This window comes from Salvelinus namaycush, chromosome 2 (assembly GCF_016432855.1).
Source record: "Salvelinus namaycush isolate Seneca chromosome 2, SaNama_1.0, whole genome shotgun sequence".
NCBI lineage: Eukaryota > Metazoa > Chordata > Actinopteri > Salmoniformes > Salmonidae > Salvelinus > Salvelinus namaycush.
In genome coordinates, this window is record NC_052308.1 from 19,387,166 (window position 1) to 19,406,605 (window position 19,440).

General features: G+C 41.1%; 1 protein-coding gene across 9 annotated transcripts in view; it reads right to left on the reverse strand.

The window, feature by feature from the left end:
- The window catches only part of LOC120059848 (calcium-dependent secretion activator 1-like), a 155,164-nt gene that overhangs the window by 17,959 nt on the left and 117,765 nt on the right, over positions 1 to 19,440 (reverse strand). For 6 of the 9 annotated variants that reach the window (XM_039008957.1, XM_039008934.1, XM_039008943.1 and 3 more), the window contains 8 exons: positions 18,440 to 18,596; positions 14,712 to 14,853; positions 9,984 to 10,139; positions 9,728 to 9,875; positions 6,846 to 6,920; positions 6,665 to 6,748; positions 6,244 to 6,276; positions 4,873 to 4,980 (listed from right to left, as the gene is read on the reverse strand). In XM_039008957.1, the coding sequence (XP_038864885.1) occupies positions 4,873 to 4,980; positions 6,244 to 6,276; positions 6,665 to 6,748; positions 6,846 to 6,920; positions 9,728 to 9,875; positions 9,984 to 10,139; positions 14,712 to 14,853; positions 18,440 to 18,596 (903 nt within the window). Of the gene's footprint in view, positions 1 to 4,872; positions 4,981 to 6,243; positions 6,277 to 6,664; positions 6,749 to 6,845; positions 6,921 to 9,727; positions 9,876 to 9,983; positions 10,140 to 13,622; positions 13,731 to 14,711; positions 14,854 to 18,439; positions 18,597 to 19,440 lie in introns of all 9 variants that reach the window. The other 3 variants (XM_039008901.1, XM_039008910.1, XM_039008918.1) reach the window with 1 other exon arrangement.

The following is a 19,440-nucleotide window of genomic DNA, read 5'->3' on the forward strand; positions in this document are numbered from 1 at the left end:
GGAAAAAAATATCCCAGTAAAAAAGTATTTAGCCAACATAAAGGCATTTTGTTTACACTTAACTTTACAGTTGGCTGTTCACTTGTTTTTAGTTTTTTTGTCTGATAAATAACATTGTAAAATGGTAATAACTTCATGATTACCTTAAAATGTTTAATAATTCATCACAACAAGAACCACTACATAGTGGGCAGGGGTGCAAGTGGGTCGCGGGATGGGAAATACATTTTCGGGATATAACAATTATTTCAGCGTAAACTTAAATGACTAAAACCAAATAGAAAGTATGTAGAAAAGATCATGGATTTATACATTTTTCAATAATCCTCCAGTTATTTTGTTATAATGTTTGCACATAAGAACACATTAGCTTAAAAAAGGCTAAATGTTATCTCAGCTCCATGGCAAAATGTATAAAATTGCACCATTTTCTTTCAGCTCCATGGCAGGATGTGTGGAATTACACCATTTTCTTTCAGCTCCATGGCAGGATGTGTGGAATTACACCATTTTCTTTCAGCTCCATGGCAGGATGTGTGGAATTACACCATTTTCTTTCAGCTCCATGGCAGGATGTGTGGAATTACACCATTTTCTTTCAGCTCCATGGCAGGATGTGTGGAATTACACCATTTTCTTTCAGCTCCATGGCAGGATGTGTGGAATTACACCATTTTCTTTCAGCTCCATGGCAGGATGTGTGGAATTACACAAGATTAGCTTTGAAACTACATCATTTCTCTCAGCTGACAAGATTATATTTTTTACTTATTCTTTGGTCTGTATGTTTTTTCCCCGCTTAACTCTTATGGTGGGTCGAGACTCAAAAGACACCTGAATTAGTGAGTCACAAAGCAAAAAAGTTTGGGAACCCCTGACATAGCATTTGCCATCAGTCAGAATTATTTGAAGTAAGCACCAGAAAGTAGTAATGTTACCCTATGAAATATTTAAAAGAAATAGCATCTGAAGCAAGACTAACGTAAAGCATTACGTTTCTGTCTGACAGGATCCAAATGTAGTTTACAGACAACAGTGCATGCTACTGTGTAATTTGTAATAGAATAAATGATTATCCCTGGAATTAAAAGAACAAAACAAATAAACAATCAAGTCTATGTGGTATGATCCCCATGTGCTTTGGATCCTTCTATACAGTGTGATCGGGGGTGTCGGTGAAGGTAGAATTTTTGTTGTCTAAGAAGCAGTACGTTTTAAGTGATCTGATCCTAGTTTGAGGGAGCCTCACCCTTTGACCCTCGTTTTGACAGCTTAAGAATGTGGAGATGTTGCCAAACCTGACTGTAATACTCACAATATTAAACTATTCCAAGTGCTATGTAGAGTAATTCAAACAATAGTCTCTGTTTTGGCAGCATCCCTTCATTTGTGTGCTGTCAAAATATGTCCTTCAGTGTTGTTTGCATGCCAAGGAGGTTGTTGAGGGAGGGGTGCTTGAATCCCGGAGAGAGCTGAGTGCATGATTGTATTTTAAAATGTTTAAATTTGATTTAAACTTTATTTAACTTGGCAAGTCAGTTGAGAACAAATTCTCATTTACAATGACTGCCTACCCCGGCCAAACCCTAACCCGGATGACGCTGGGACGCTTGTGCGCCGCTCTATGGGACTCACAATCACGGCCGGATGTGATACAGTCTGGAATCGAAACAGGGTCTGTAGTGACGCCATTAGCACTGAGATGCAGTGCCTTAGTCCGCCGACCCACTTGGGAGCATGTATGTACTGTATGTACAGTGCATTCGGAAAATATTCAGATCCCTTGACTTTTTTCACATTTTGTTACATTACAGCCTTATTATAAAATGTATGAAATAGTCTTTCCCCTTAATCAATCTACACAAAATAATCCATAATGACAAAGAAAAAACAGCTTTTTATACATTTTAACAAATTTATAAAAAATGTAAAACTGATATGACATTTACATAAGTATTCAGAACTTTTACTCAGTACTTTGTTGAAGCACCTTTGGCAACGATCACAGCTTCAAGTCTTCTTGGGTATGACACTACAAGCTTGGCACACCTGTATTTGGGGAGTTTCTTCCATTCCTCTCTGCAGATCCTCTCAAGCTCTGTCAGGTTGGATGAGGAGTGTTGCTGCCCAGATATTTTCAGGTCTCTCCAGAGATGTTCAATCGGATTCAAGTCCAAGCTCTGAGTGGGCCACTCAAGGACATTCAGAGACTTGTTCCGAAGCCACTCCTGCATTGTCTTGGCTGGTGCTTAGGGTCGTTGCCTTTTGGAAGGTGAATCTTCTCCCCAGTTTGAGGTCCTGAGCACTCTGGAGCAGGATCATTAAGGATCTCTCTGTGCTTTGCTCTGTTCATCTTTGCCTCAATCCTGACTAGTCTCGCAGTCCCTGCCGCTGAAAAACATACACACAGCATGATGCTGCCACCACCATGCTTCACTGTAGGAATGGTGCCAGGTTTCCTCCAGATGTGACGCTAGGCATTCAGGCCAAAGAGTTCAATCTTGATTTCATCAGACCAGAGAATCTTGTTTCTCATGGTCTGAGAGTCTTTGGGTGGCTTTTGGCAAACTCCAAGTGGGCTGCCATGTGCCTTTTACAGACAGGTGTGTGCCTTTCCAAATCATGTCCAATCAATTGAATTTACCACAGGTGGACTCCAATCAAGTTGTAGAAACATCTCAAGGATGATCAATGGAAACAGGATGCACCTGAGCTCAATTTTGATTCTCATAGCAAAGGGTTTGAATACTTATGTAAATAAGGTATCTGTTTTTTACTTTTAATACAGTTGTAAAAATGTCTAAAAACCTGTTTTCGCTTTGTCATTATGGGGTATTGTGTGTAGATTGCTGAGGGGGAAAAAGTATTTAATCCATTGTTGAATAAGGCTGTAACGTAACAAAACATGTAAAAAGTCAAGGGGTCTGAAAACTTTATGAATGCACTGTATGTATGTATGTATGTATGTATGTATGTATGTATGTATGTATGTATGTATGTATGTATGTATGTATGTATGTATGTATATATGTATGTACAGTATGTACAGTATGTACAGTATGTATATATGTATGTACAGTATGTATGTATAGTATGTATGTATGTGTGTATGGGGTGAATTTACAGGGAGATGGGCCATGTTAGTAGATGTACACAGGAAGATTATTTGACTCTGAATCATGCCACTGGGCATAATGTGTTGAAACAAATTTGACATGAGAGATAAGTTTCATTTCAAAATATATAGCTAAGCGAGAATGGGGGGGAAACAGAAACAGAAGAAAATGTGTTTGGAAAGGTTTAGAAAGTCAAGCTGAAAGAAATGTTGAAAGGCATTGTGGTTCAAGTGAGAAAAAGAAAGAGTTGGAAGGAAAAGGAAAATACACAGAAAAACCAAGGGCGTTTTTATGTTTTTTTTATCACTGAGCCTAAACACACAGAAACAGCAGCAGAGAAGTATCACGCCTTGGTCATGTTGAGCGGAGCGACAAGAAAAGGACAACAGCAATGGAGTCCTGCAGTGCAGCAGGACACCTTCATACGCCACAGTACTGCCAGAGGGAGAACAGATAGAGAGTGACATACAGAGAGAGAGAGAGATTGAGGCCTCTGCTATAATCAGAGAAGAAATGCTCTTCTGAGAGAAGAGGATACAAGGCAAACAGCAGGTCAAAGCAGCAAGAGAAACAAACATGACGAAGAGACACGTTCACTCAGAGAAGACTGATAAGAGAGAAGCCAGGTCATGCCAGAAGGCCTTCAGGGAAGCAACACACGCACACATGCACACACAGGTGCAATCTGAGGTCCTCCCTTGAAAAGAGCAGTGGACAAATTGGTCAACATGCATCACAAAGGATTATTTAGATAAGAAATAGCTTGGAACATCATCTAGGTTAAGACAGTGTTCTCTTTTCTCATTTCTCCCTCAACTTAATTCACTCTCTAATACTCACACATATTTCTCTCTGTCCCTTTCTTTCGTTATTTCATTCTTTCTATTTCTCCCTCAACTTAATTCACTCTCTAATACTCACACATATTTCTCTCTGTCCCTTTCTTTCGTTATTTCATTCTTTCTATCTCCTCTCATTACAATAAGACCAGGGTCAGAGGCCCTCCTTCCTGTTTGTCTCTACTATGAGGAAGAATATTTATTGGACACAGTTTCAAATGTCTTGCATACAGTCCAACGTAGGGAACTGATCAGCAGTGATGGGGAACTGGTCAGCATAACCCGACCTACTAACCCTAACCTTTTGATCTGATTATTAATGTTCCTACAAATCAATTAGTGGAGGAACACAATGTATTCTAACGGCTGAAGACAGAATCTAGACAGGGGGATGTAAAGACGGTATTAAGTCATCTTATAGAAAGGCATTGTATTGTGTGGTCTTTAATTGATTAACCCTTGTTTGCTGACTCACAGAGAGAGAGAGAGAACACTGCTTAAAATAATCCTCCTCAAGGTGTTGCATGTCTCAAACAAACAGACATAAAAAGACGCAGAACACTACAGTAGAATAGACACAGGGTAGAGCATAGTCTATTCAGACTGGAGGGAAGGTTTGGAAGTAAAGGAAGGAGGATAGATAGATAGATAGATAGATAGATAGATAGATAGATAGATAGATAGATAGATAGATAGATAGATAGATAGATAGATAGATAGATAGATAGATAGATAGATAGATAGATAGATAGATAGATAGAGAGATAGAGAGATAGAGATAGAGAGAGCTACTTGTACAGCTGTGGAAGAGAAGGCAGAAAGCTGTTCAAAATGTGACTTATCCCTCAGAGCAGACTGTTTAATCACATTTTGGAGAGCCTCCCCCTGTAAGGGAGGAGAAGGCATTGGTTACTTACATCAAATAACCTTTCTATGTAAACCTCCTCATTGACCTTATCCCGCAGCATGTCCTGAGAATGGCGCACAAAGGTCACGTAACCGTCGGCAACATCCATCCCAGGCTTCTGCAGGACACCACATAGAGACAGAGAGAGGGAGATGAGAAAAAGAGAGGGAAAAGGAGTAATTAGCCAAAGAAAAACAGATACATTGTCTCACCAAGGCACTGAACTCTGTTGACTCCATAATAAACAGGGTGACCAGCAAAGTGACATAAGTTATTATCAACTGTTATGTCATGTCAAGCTTTAAGACATGCATATGAAAAACAGACAGGTATTAAAATAAACATTACACTAAAGTGTTATCAAATTGTCCTTTTCATCTCAGAGAAATCAGAGTTCATGGTTGACATTTCTGGAGGTGTTTCATTTGCAGTGCGTATAGACCCAGAGATATGGGATATTGTCACTGAACTTCCTATTAGAGATGTGTACTTGGCCCAGAATCATCCGTAACAGTCTGGGAATGTGCAAAGTGAACAGAGGAGCCAGGAACACATGGTCAGGCTGCTGAACAGATTGTTAGGAGGGCTGCCATTTCTCATACCAGCTCAAATATTCACACAGGACAATGAGTTTGCAAATAAGACACTCAATTTGTGTGTGTGTTTATGTGTGTGCGTGTGTTTATGTGTGTGTGTGTTAACGTATGTGCGTGTTTATGTGTGTGTGTGTGCCTTTCCCACTCCCGCATCTTCTCCGGTATATGAAACGCATCCTCCCATGCCAGTGGACGAGGTAATATGAATTTGTAATTATCAGCCACTGTAACCTGAATTGAGTTTGTTAACACATCCCTGAGTGGTTCCAAAGGGTGCAAATTAGTATGTTTCGCCACTGTAATTGTATTTTGTGCATTAAACAAACCATTACCATGCAGAAGCTAGGGCTTTGGGCCCGCGGACATAAGAGGCCTAATCACAGATTCACCCACAAGGCATTTATTTAAAAAGTGCCTTGTTGACATGTGGATCGATTGGCAGTGAAGTGATACTCCTCTGAGGTGCTGTTTAAAGCAGAACACAGCTAGCGTTCTGCCCCAGAGGCAGAATCCTGGTGTGCTTTTGTTACACAACACAACAGAGACTCACAATGTGTGCCACATGGCAGGCCTAGCCAGCTGATTCTGCCCATAACCATATGAATGGAAACCAAACAAATAAACAAGACAACCATCTGGACATGTCCTGAGACTCTATGGAAAACCATGGCAAGATACGTGTGCATGCACATAAATAAATACAAGAATGACTCACATGCACGCACACACACTTGGACAGGGATAAGAGAAACACAATAACTGATAACAACACTATTTTCACTTACAGGTACATCCACATACTTTGAGGCAGCTTTCACCTTGAAATGAGACAGAGAGAGATTAGGTGAAACGGAAAGACTTGAGAGTCCAACTGTGCAACTTCCTTTCATTACAAAAGCTGTTTCATGGGAGTGTAGCTTCAGTGTGTGACTGCAGTATGCTCATTAAGTCAGTCATGCCAGGAAATGTAGTTGCAAAGTGTACTCAGAAGTTAATTAGACTTCTATAACAATGTTCAGGAAACCTACGAAAACCTGTTCCTGCAGTGGGAGTGTTATCATGAGAAAACGGAGGGAAAAGCTGTACATTATTTGAACAAGACTATTCCTACCCTATGATGAATAAAATAATTACAAGATCAGGGTCCAGTTATATATGCAGTGTACACTGAGAAAGAGGGGAACAAGAGAAGGAGTGCATTCTTACTGTGAAAGAGAGGAAGGAGGAGAAGAGAGTGCCCTCGTCGTATCTGGACAGTTTGGCTAGGACACTATCTAGAATGACCACAAACTGACAGACAGGGAGTTGTATTACTGACAAGTCCAACACATTGAAAACAACATTCATGTCATATCACTTTCAGATATGAGTAAGACAGTAACAGCACCTTGGCTACCAGTAAGGTGATCATCTCCTTCACAGTCTCCTCTATGAGAGCGTCAATTTGGGAATGGTACTGTCTCTGTAAGGAAAGAGACATGTTAGTGACAATGTCAAGTCCAGCTCCCCTACCTTCCCTCCCCTTCTGTTTGTTGCTACCAGGTCTCACAGTAGGCCAATATGCTAATCAGTAGTGTGACAGCATTCTTATGTCTCCACGTGAGCCATGTAAAAGACCTCCGACTAATTCATTCTGCTCTGGTAATTGGTACCTGTCTCAAGATTGTGCGGATATGAAGACTCTCACATCTACCCCATGTATATTCAGTAGCATCTACACATATGTTAATGAAATGAAAACAAAAAGTGTTGGAAGACTGGAATGACGGCTAATTATACATTTGGGAACCAGGGGTGAGATTTCAATTGAATTATTAGCCACGCTTAACCAATCTCTAACAAACTTTCACAGGATAGAGAAAATACATGAAAGATAGAAACATGGTGATGGTGAAAAAGCAAGCGACTACAGCAAAATCACATATTCAAGCAAAAGCAAAATCAGGAGACAAAGCAATCGCAGTAAGTGCCATTGAAACTATTGCAAGTGAAAACCTTGACAGAAATGCTTATACAGTATGTACTACAACATGTATTGTATAAGCACACCATTACATAATATGTGCATATAGAAAGAAATAGCAACATAGAAATGTTGATCCTAAGTGAGCTGGAGCTCCTGAATCCATGCAATTAAGAGAATACACATCTAGCAAACAGTTGGTGAGCACAAAAGGATTTTCCCAAAGTGCCTTGGTACTGATCCGCGGTGGATAACTGATCTGTATATCCAGTTCCGCATGCTCTGTGATATATCAGAGAAATCACTATTAGACATCAATAGAATCATAAACATTATATTCCCTCTGGAATATAATAGGAGAAAACTTTACACTGATTCAAACACTGTGTAAATATGCATGTTGGTGTGAGGCTGTGGAGGTGGACTGATATAAGATGGTATTGTATGTCTGATAGAAGGCCAGTTAACCTCTAACACCTCCCAAACCCGGATCCGGGAGCACCCCCATCAGTAGAAAAGCTACTAGCATAGCCTAGCATAGCGTCACAAGTAAATACTAGCATCTAAATATCATTAAATCACAAGTCCAAGACACCAGATGAAAGATACACATCTTGTGAATCCAGCCATCATTTCTGATTTTTAAAATGTTTTACAGGGAAGACACAATATGTAAATCTATTAGCTAACCACGTTAGCAAAAGACACCACTTTTTTTACTCCACCAGTTTTTTACTCCATCAGTAGCTATCACAAATTCGACCAAATAAAGATATAAATAGCCACTAACCAAGAAACAACTTCATCAGATGACAGTCTGATAACATATTTATTGTATAGCATATGTTTTGTTAGAAAAATGTGCATATTTCAGGTATAAATCATAGTTTACCATTGCAGCCACCATCACAACTCTCACCAAAGCGACTAGAATAACTACAGAGAGCAACGTGTATTACCTAATTACTCATCATAAAACATTTCTTAAAAATACACAGCGTACAGCAATTGAAAGACACAGATCTTGTGAATCCAGACAATATTTCAGATTTTCTAAGTGTTTTACAGCGAAAACACAATATAGCGTTATATTAGCATACCACAATAGCAAACATCACAACAGCATTGATTCAAGCCAAACATAGCGATTACGTATAAACCACCAAAAGATATTAATTTTTTCACTAACCTTCTCAGAATTCTTCAGATGACAGTCCTATAACATCATATTACACAATGCATATAGAGTTTGTTCGAAAATGTGCATATTTAGCGGCACAAATCGTGGTTATACAATGAGAAAAGTAGCCAAGCTGCAAAGAAAATGTCAGGAGAAATCTTGGGAAAGGCACCTATTCTAATCGAAAACTATTCATAAACTTGACTAAAAAATACAAGTTGGACAGCAAATGAAAGATAAATTAGTTCTTAATGCAATCGCTAACGTTACTGCGCAATACAGCGTGCGCTAAAGCGAGACCGCCCCATAATTCATGGCGGAATTATTATTTAACATTTGTCAACATAAGTACGAATTAACAGCATAAAGACTGCTTACTATTAGCTGAGCTTCCATCAGAATCTTGGGCAAGGTGTCCTTTCTCCAGAACAATCGTCTTTGGGTTGAAAGATGTCCTCTTGTCCGGTCGAAATAGCCGCTAATGTTAGCCACCAACTGGAGAGGTGTCCACCTCGTGAAAGCGCATGACAAAGAAATCCCAGAAAATCGCAATAAACTGCTATAAACTGCTATAAGTCGGTTTAAATTAACTACCTTATGATGTCTTTAACACCTATAACGAATAAAAACATGACCGGAGATATAGAACTACTAAAACGAAAGCGTTTGCAGGACGCCATTGTGATGTCTTCTTGCGCCAGGCGCACCGTTGAAAAGGACGGTACTTCCGTTCCACGGTCTTATATAAGGTCCCAGATTGCGCAATCCACTCCATTCAAATTCTCCCCGCTTACTGACATCTAGAGGAAGACGTATGCAGTGCATGTAGCCCGATGGCTTACATGGGGACTTATAAACTGACCTCAGAACAGGGACCTCGATTTCTGAAATCTCACTCCCTGACAGGAAATGTGCTGCAGAATGAGTTCTGTTTCACTCAGAGAAATAATTCAAACGGTTTTAGAAACTAGAGAGTATTTTCTATCCAATAGTAATAATAATATGCATATTGTACGAGCAAGAATTGAGTACGAGGCAGTTTAATTTGGGAACTCATTTTTACAAAGTCGAAATGGCGCCCCCATAGGCTCAAGAAGTTAAAGAAGTAGGTAGGGGCCTACTGTACCTCCTGTCCCAGCTCCATGGCACACAGCTTGGCTGACTGGGCCTTTGAATCCACCATCACGTTGAACATGGTGCAGATGGACTGAGGCACCCGGAAGTCTGTGGTCCGACTGCTCTTCTGAAGCTTGGCTTCAAAGGCCACCCGCGTCCTGGAGACAAGGAGATTAAGGAGAAAGGTTGCAAAACTATACACATACCCACAATGTGTGTGTGTAATTGTGTGTAAGCAAGTGTCTCATTCAGGTCCATCCTCTCACCGTTTGATGCAAGACTCGATCATGTCGCTGGACATGAGTTTCAGCCTGCTCTCCAGGTGTTTGCCAAACTCCTCCTCAGGCCAGTGCAGGTCTCTGATGAAGGTCTGTAGAGCGTCCAGCTTCCAGAACAGGTCCTCTGACGTCCCCGAGCCGTTACTGGACAGGAATCACAGGGCAAAGGTTATAGCACTGGTACCTAACAGGGGTACACATGGGGGGTAAAAGACTACATCAAGGGTCAAAGAGGATGGGGCAAATCCAGGTCTCAGAATTCCATTTCTTTGGGTTATTTTTAACATTTACTTATGGGTTAAAAAACTTTGAATGAAAAACACTTTATTGTCGACCTGTTCCTGGCCAATGTGGTTCTATGAATTGCGTTCTCCAAGGTACCAATCAGTGTATGGTAAAAAAATAAACAGACATGAATATGTATTTGACCAATCAATAATCACAGTGAGTTGAGTGGTTATTAGAACAAGGGAAAGAGTAGGGGTCCATGCACACTGTAGGTTGGTCAGTTAGTTAGTGGACTCTGGAAACACAGTGAGTTGAGTGGTTATTAGAACAAGGGAAAGAGTAGGGTTCCATGCACACTGTAGGTTGGTCAGTTAGTTAGTGGACTCTGGAAACACAGTGAGTTGAGTGGTTATTAGAACAAGGGAAAGAGTAGGGGTCCATGCACACTGTAGGTTGGTCAGTTAGTTAGTGGACTCTGGAAACACAGTGAGTTGAGTGGTTATTAGAACAAGGGAAAGAGTAGGGGTCCATGCACACTGTAGGTTGGTCAGTTAGTTAGTGGACTCTGGAAAAACACTATGAAGGGTGGGGTTGCTTTCCGATGCTGTGGAAGAGACTGTGTCCCACTCCCTGTCCCCTTCCCCTAAACCGTTTAAATACAGAGAACAGCTCTCTCCAGCCACACAGGGGCCTCCTCACAGCTAGTACCCATAGGTAAAAGCTCCAACACAGGGTAAACAGGGATCTGTCCTCCCTTCCACAGACTGGAGGTCAGAGGGATATGATGGAAAGAAACACACAACACTTTAAAACTCTGGCTTTGGTTTGACCTCGTTTAATAATGGTGTATCATTTTGCATGATTCCATTCTGTTGTTTTTTAATCAGCTTAAAAATGTATTTGTGTCTTTCCACCATTCAGTTCAAACACATGCCGTAGGAGAAAAATGAAAAGCCGTTGATGGTTCTCCATTTCGAAACACTGCCTACTTTAACCACACTCCCCATGCTAGGGCCTTGGCATGAAAATGGCTACCGGTAGAACAACAACACTGGGGCAACTGGGGCCCTGGCAACATAACATCAGATCACTGGGACAACTGGGGTCTGGCAACAGAACATCAGATCACTGGGACAACTGGGGTCTGGCAACAGAACATCAGATCACTGGGACAACTGGGGTGCTGGCAACAGAACATCAGATCACTGGGACAACTGGGGTCTGGCAACAGAACATCAGATCACTGGGACAACTGGGGTGCTGGCAACAGAACATCAGATCACTGGGACAACTGGGGCCCTGGCAACAGAACATCAGATCACTGGGACAACTGGGGCGCTGGCAACAGAACATCAGATCACTGGGACAACTGGGGCGCTGGCAACAGAACATCAGATCACTGGGACAACTGGGGCCCTGGCAACAGAACATCAGATCACTGGGACAACTGGGGCGCTGGCAACAGAACATCAGATCACTGGGACAACTGGGGCCCTGGCAACAGAACATCAGATCACTGGCAGTGTTTAACTACATATTTTAGAATTGGCTAAGCCTGTTTTTTCCTAATTATCAACCATGTGCTTGTGTAAATGCGGTATTTGAGAGTTTTCCTTTGAGGTGAGTTTGATCTTTCTGGCTTATTTACAGGATAGTAAACCTGCGTCTAGATTAGGACTATCTTTGACAGAAAATGTATTCCTTTAATAACGATGGAGGTGAAAGGTGGTTGCGATTAGTTTTACTTCAGAGGCAACTTTTACTTTAGGACGAGACTTCCGCTTCATCTCATTGGCTGTTGAGTGCTCATTTACAAGGTATCAAACCGGGTACTTGGAATCCAAAACTTGGCGACAGCCAGGGTCTCAGTCTGTTCTCACACACACACACGAACACACAGATTTTTAGTAGTAGGTGCTGAAGATGTTTCACTCTGGTTTGGGAAGTGGGATAGATAATGTATCAGGTGTAGCTCAAGTTGCAGGATAAGTGCTTTTAATCACCATATCTAAACATGCTGTAGATTTGCAATTATCTTTACGCTTTCTCCCACCAGGTCCACCTGGAGGAGCGCTCAGAGCTAACAGGTAGACATGGAGTTTTACAACTGACAGAATCACTAATGAAATGGGAAATGTCATATTCCGTCGATAACAAAGGGGGATCATTATCATGTGGTGAATGAGTTAAGATGCTCTGTATTAGAGTAGGAGTGTATCTGAGAGGCTCATGCCTCAGTAAAGACACGCCCCAGGAGACCAAGGGCTGATCAAAGCTCTCCAACTTCTGCAAGTTAGGCATGTTTGGTTTTATAAACTATTGTATGAATAAAATGCGATATATTAAATTTGATTAATTGACTACAATGTTTACCACAGTCAAATTGTATTGTAACCTATAGTGGAGTAGCTGCCATGAGCTAACTATACTGAACAAAAATAAAAAATGCAACATGTAAAGTGTTGGTCCCATATGAGTTGAAATAAAATATTGCAGAAATGTTCCGTACGCACAAAAAGGTTATTTGTCTCAAATGTTGTGCTCAAATTTGTTTGCATCCCTGTTAATGAGCCTTTCATCTTTGCCAAGATAATCCATCCAACTGACCGGTGTGGTATATCAATAAAATGATTAAACAGCATGATCATTACACAGGTGCACCTTGTGCTAGGGACAATAAAAGTCAACTCTAAAATGTGCAGTTTGTCACACAACTCAATGCCACAGATGTTAAGTTTTGAGGGAGCGTGCAATTGGCATGCTGACTGCAGGAATGCCCACCAGAGCTGTTGCCAGAGAATTACATGTTAATTTCTCTACCATAAGCCGTCTCCAACGTCGTTTTAGGGAATTTGGCAGCACGTCCAACCGGCCTCACAACCGCAGACCACATGTATGGTGTTGTTTGGGCGAGTTCTTAGCTGCTGTCAACATTGTGAACCGAGTGCCCCATGGTGGGGGTGGGATTATGGTATGGGCAGTCAAAAGCTACGGATAACGAACACAATTGCATTTTATAGATGGCAATTTGAATGCACAAAAATACCATGACGAGAACCTGAGGCCCATTGTGAGACCCATTTTTTTTTAAGGTATCTGTGATCAAAAGATGCATATCTGTATTCCCTGTCATGTGAAATCCATAGATTAGTGCCTAAGGAATATATTCAATTGACTGATTTCCTCATATGAACTGTAACTCGCTAAAATCAATGAAATTGTTGCAAAATCCCTTAGGCCAGAGCTGACCCCATCGAAATGAAGACTGTTGGATATTGCTGTCCATCTTCAGAAGTTCAGCCAGACAGCCAGCGTCCCAGAGGACATGTGATATGTTCATGCCAAGAACATATCATGTGCATGTTTCATGTTTCAGGCTCCAACAGAGACTCAATACACACTGAGTCACATGTGGTTGCAATCCAGTTGGGTGTAGAAAAGCTAGGCATTGTTGGGAAGCTAACTGGCGGTAGATTTGTTAGTTTGGGCATTTGGAGGTTGACATTTGGTGATTCAAATCAGGCAGATTACTTGTTAGGCTCTTGTGTAGAAACAAACAGAACAGAAAAAGATGTCCTGTAACAGTGGTAATGTGGATGTGTTTTAAAAGGGAAAGTGAAACAAACTAGATAAAAGCAATGCCAAGGAAAACAAATAAAATTGGTGAGGAAATTAGCACCAAAAAAAAGCAAATTAGCACTAAAATATCTGTTATTGAAATTAAATAAGTAAGGGTATCTTTCCATTGAATTGAAGAGGCAAATCTAATGGTGACAAATAATGTGTAAAGTGTGTCCTATCACCATTGAAGAGACTAATGACAAAAGATAGTTGACTTTTGACAACTCAACATATGGTGACAACAAACAGCAATGTCATTCATACAAGGGGTACCATATGAACACTCCAGGGCAGGGTTTTTCACTATCAATTAAGACCTAGACAACCAGGTGAGGGGAGTTCTTTACTAATTAGTGACCTTAATTCAATCAAGTACAAGGGAGGAGCGAAAACACGCAGACTGTCGGTCCTTCATGGAATGAGTTTGGCACATGCTCTAGGGAAAAACTCAAGAAACATGTTTCCAACAATATTTTCAGATGGTCTTACCTGCAATGTGGACAAATATAAATAAATAGATAGTAAATAATTGTGTTAATACTTATTAATATATTTTTACACAATTGCCCACAAGTAGACATACTTCATGTGTGGATATCAACATATTTCATGTACAAATATATGGTACACATGATTACCAAAACATTAGCAGAATATTTATGTTAACATGAACAGGAAAGCTTGAAAACATTGACAGTAATTCAAGTTTGAAAACTGAAGATATTAGCATCTACCTATACAGTATACTGCATTATGACTAGCCTGGGTATCAGTCGATTTCTACTATAGCCAACTTGAATGCAGAAACAGTAGCATCCGGGCTATGTAACCATTTCAATGGGGTGTTGATATTAGGGGTGTCCTTACTTGACAGGCTCCCAGGACTCTCTCTCAAAGCCCCTGTGGATGGACTGGGCGATGGATGACTCCATGAGGTCCACATATCGCACCACCAGTGGGGCATATAGGTCCTGCAGGTGTTTGTGGAACTGCCCATTGCACAGGTTATCTGAGACAGGACAGAGAATATAGGTCAGATGAAGTCATTCATTCAAATGTAACACCATCGGAACAGTCACCTCCAAAACGATAGGCACCCTTGATAATAATGAGCAAAAAATACTTGTCTAAAATAAATAATACAAATACTGAGTTATCTTGTATGCAATTTATTTTATTTATAATTAGATTATTTTATACTACTAAAATTGGTTCAAGTCTGGAAACTGAAATGGCCATTACAAAATGTTGATTTTGTGGTCAATAATACATTTTTGGGGGGGATTTTGATGTGAGCTTGGGGTCATTGTCTTGCTGGAAGATCCACTTGCGGCCATGTGTCAGCCTCCTGGCAGAGGCAACCAGTGTTACGGCTAAAATGTCCAGGTACTTGGAAGAGTTCATGACGCCGTTGACCTTAACAAGGGCCCCAGAAGCAGTGGAAGCAAAACAGCCCCATAACATCAAAGATCCACCACCATATTTTACAGTAGGCATGAGGTTCTTTTCTGCATATGCTTCCTACTTTCTATGCCAAACCCACCACTTGTGTGGTCGGCTAAAGAGCTCTATTTTCGTGTCATCTGACCATAGCACCCGGTTCCAATCCAAGTGCCAATTCTGTTTAGCAAACTCCAGGTGTTTACATTTATTGGTTGCTTTCAATAAAGGCTTTTTTGATGACAACCCTTCCAAATAGCCTATTGGCATGGAGGTGGCATCTAATTGTAGTTTTGGTGACCCCAAGATTCGACCAAGTTCTGTAATTCTCCAACTGTAGCCCTTGGACTTTTCTTTGAATCCTGAACCATATTTCTCATTGTGTGTGGGGACAAGATACTCTTGGGTCGTCTACTAAGCAAGTTGACCACTGTTCCAGTGATGTTAAACTTCTTAAATGCTGCTTGAATAGTGGTGTAAGTGGTATATTTTGTTTTTCAGTAGTTTTTATACCATTGCCTTATCTATGAAAGTCAACCATTTGTCTCTTCATTTGTGAGTTCTTTGCCTTTCCCCATGATGGTTGACATATGGATTTTACATGTGTGTTACCTAACTGTTATACCCCAGTGAAACAGAAAGCCATTACAGGCCACAATTTTGTTCGATTTTATTTAGAAGAATCATTAGATGTGCCAATAATTTTGACACATCTCTTTCTCCAAGCAATTTTATTAGCATAAAACAATATAATTGTCCTTATTTTTTTAAATAGAATATAGCTTAGTATTTGTAATTTATTTTAAACAGTCTTTTTTGCTCAACTTTATCAAGGGTACCAATCATTTTGGAGGTTACTGTAACAGCTCTGGGAGAATGAATTGAAAATGCATCTCTCCTTCCTGTCTTCCTTGGAGTGATTGCTGATCTGAAATGACTGGCCAGATGAAAGCTATGAGATAGAACCCTGGATTTTACCTTTTGAATCCTATCAGAAGGAAGCTAACTCCTCGCTATAAGCTACCATACCAGATTTTCTCTCTTTTATATATCTGATGGCTATATATATATATTTTTTTAGACCAGGCAAGTTTCCTCTAGATTCAACTGGTAAAAAGGCAACGCTAACACAGACCAAGGGAGATAAAATGGAGGCCAGTGTGTGTTAATGCGATGGCTCTTGGCTCCAAACAGTGGGTCTGTTTTCCTCTTTATCCCTTTGAGCGCTCACTCTCCCTCTGTGTGTGTGTGTGTGTGCGCGCGTGTATAGAAGTCAAGGTCGATGATACACAGTAGGTGCAATGTTTATTTTGTTCCCTGATTGTCGCTCTCCAATTAGCCACTTGAGTGGCTGCTGTACACTTCGATGTACTTGTCCAGGAGTGAGGATGCAGGGCTCGCCCTACTCCCAGCCACCACTGTTTTAGACCTCATTAACTGCTTGAATGGCGTCCGACTTTGGCGCCTATCTGGTGCTAAGGCTATTTCATGACACATAAGCTAGCTGCTTCAGGGAGACAAAACAAATGACCTTCCATGTAACATTCCCCTGTGGTATGGTTTGGTAGTATTGGGATGCTGCTCTGTGTGTGTACTGTGTTATTGTGCTCCTGTAAACCACTGGAGAAGCCTGAGGGAGATGGATGGTTGATATCATGGTGGCAGGTTTACATTTCCAACTATACTGTCAAAGTCATGGAAATCAGAATTACTAGTATTACATGGGATTAGTCCATCTGTGTATGCTACAGTCCATCAACCATACTGTATGCAAAGTGTACACTATGAAATCTAATATATCATGACGTGTTGATGTGCAGGAAACACTTTGAAGTTTGTGGAAATTAATTCAGGAGAATATAACACATTAGATCTGGTAAAAGATAATACAAAGAAAAACATGCATTTTTTTGTACCATATTTAAAATGCAAGAGAAAGGCCATAATGTATTATTCCAGCCCAGGTGCAATTTAGATTTTGGCCACTAGATGGAAGCAGTGTATGTGCAAAGTTTTAGACTGATCCAATGAACCACTGCATATCTGTTCAACATGTTGTATCAAGTCTGCCCAAATGTACCTAATTGGTTTATTAATACATTCTCAAGTTCAGAATTGTGCACTCTCCTCAAACAATAGCATGGTACACTTTCGCTGTAATAGCTACTGTAAATTGGACAGTGCAGTTAGATTAACAAGAATTTAAGCTTTTTGCCCATATCAGATATGTCTATGTCCTGGGATTTTATTTTGTTACTTACAACCGCATGCTAATCACATTAGCCTACGTTAGCTCAACCGTCCCGCGGGGGGGACACTGATCCCGTAGAGGATAAATGTCAATTTATCATTTATCAAAATACCATTAATTTCACCCTTCCTTTTGGCTTGTCTCCAGATTTTCTTGTTGCTATGATCATTGCAATGTAAATAACCAATCAGCTGTTTCAAAAAAATGTCCAACTATGAATGTGGCCAATTGTGCAGCAGTAACAAGTGAGCATAACAAGCTGTTCCAGTCCAAGTCCATTAAGCCACTGCAGGTGAACAACAGACTACATTACATTCTTCCAGACTCCTGGCTGACAAACTAGAATGAGACATTCCCTTGGGACAATTAGCCCAGTGCAGGTTCACTTCACAAAGGCAGTGGTAAGTGTTTCTCTTCTGACTCATGCTTCCAGAACCCTGGACAGCGCTCCTACGGCAACTGCAGTTCATTAATTTTATTTGTCACATGCACCAAATAATTACAGGGCCCACAGCAACCATTTCAATGTTAGTTTCAGCTCTTAGTAAGAAGCTCCCACAGTGCTGCATTGTCCTCTCAATTACCTTCATCCGTTTCATTATACTGGAGTTAAATGCAGAAAGGATCATGCAGTGTGAAAGTAACATTAGATCGTAACATATTCTCCTCAATTTGGATCTCAACACTAGGTTTTAGTTATTCCAGTTCGCCAAGATCAACCACATTGAATATTCAATAAAAACCCAGTACTATGTGTCATGAATGCTCCAGACTGTGTGCTGCATGTGCTGTATGTGCTGTATGTGCTGTATGTGCTGTATGGTTCTGGAGTGCTAAACGCTGTGTGTGTTTGTTCATAATGTAGCCCTGGTTCAGGGCCTGGGCCGGGGTTGGAGGCACTCACAGTCGGTCCTCAGGAAGTCATTGAGCAACTGGAAGAGAGGGAAGCTGTCCCAGCTGTCAGGGGGCTGGACCTCCAGTGCAGCATCCATGTCCACTGCATAAAGAGACAAGAAGGTCTCTGCATGTTCCACCATCAGGTCTGACCACCACGCAAATGCCTAGAGAGAGAGGAGTGAAGGAGAGAGCGAGAGAGAGAAAACAGAGAGATGGGGAGAGAGAGTGTAGAATGAAAGAGAAGAGAGGAATACATAGAAAAAGAGAAAGGAGAGAAGGGGGTATGAAAGAGATACACGGAAGAGAGAAGGAGAGGAATGTGTAGATAAAGTTTGATGAAAAACAAATAGAGGGTGAAAGAGGGGAAAAGGGAGGCAGGTGGAGAAATAGACAAAGATAGAGAGACAAACAAATGGAGGATAAGAGTATGCAACTATAATACAAGCCTCAAAGTGTCATTCTCTAGAGAGGAAAGGAAGATAATGTTACTCCACCGACCTATATAAGGGCTCTTTTCTTCTCTCATTTTCACAATAAGAGTCAAGTTGTCACCTCTGAGGCATCACACAGAGATCTCTGGGGGACACTTTACAGCTTTGAGCACAGTGTTTCAGTTCTGCACTCGAGCACGGCTAAACGTGCGCTGTTCTGTTGGCCCACAGAGCGAAACACAGAGAACTGCATAGATACGGCTCCTTGACTAAGTCATTCATACAGAGCTGCTCTGAGCCTCCCCATAGGATAGACAGAATCAGTGGAGTGACAGAGTCTGGAACAGGCTGGTCTCATGCAGGTTAACACTCATCCTCCCATGCTCCCCCTCTCCCTGCCCGTTGTCCTCTGGGCCAGTGGAGGACTTGGCCATCAGCCATTCACATCGTCACACCTCTGTGATGTGAATGTTCCCATGGGCGTCATGCACTCTGGCATGGGACGGTTGCCATGACAGCACCAGCAGCAACCAGCAACAGACTCAGGGTCAAAATGGAGAGGCTTATAACAATAAAT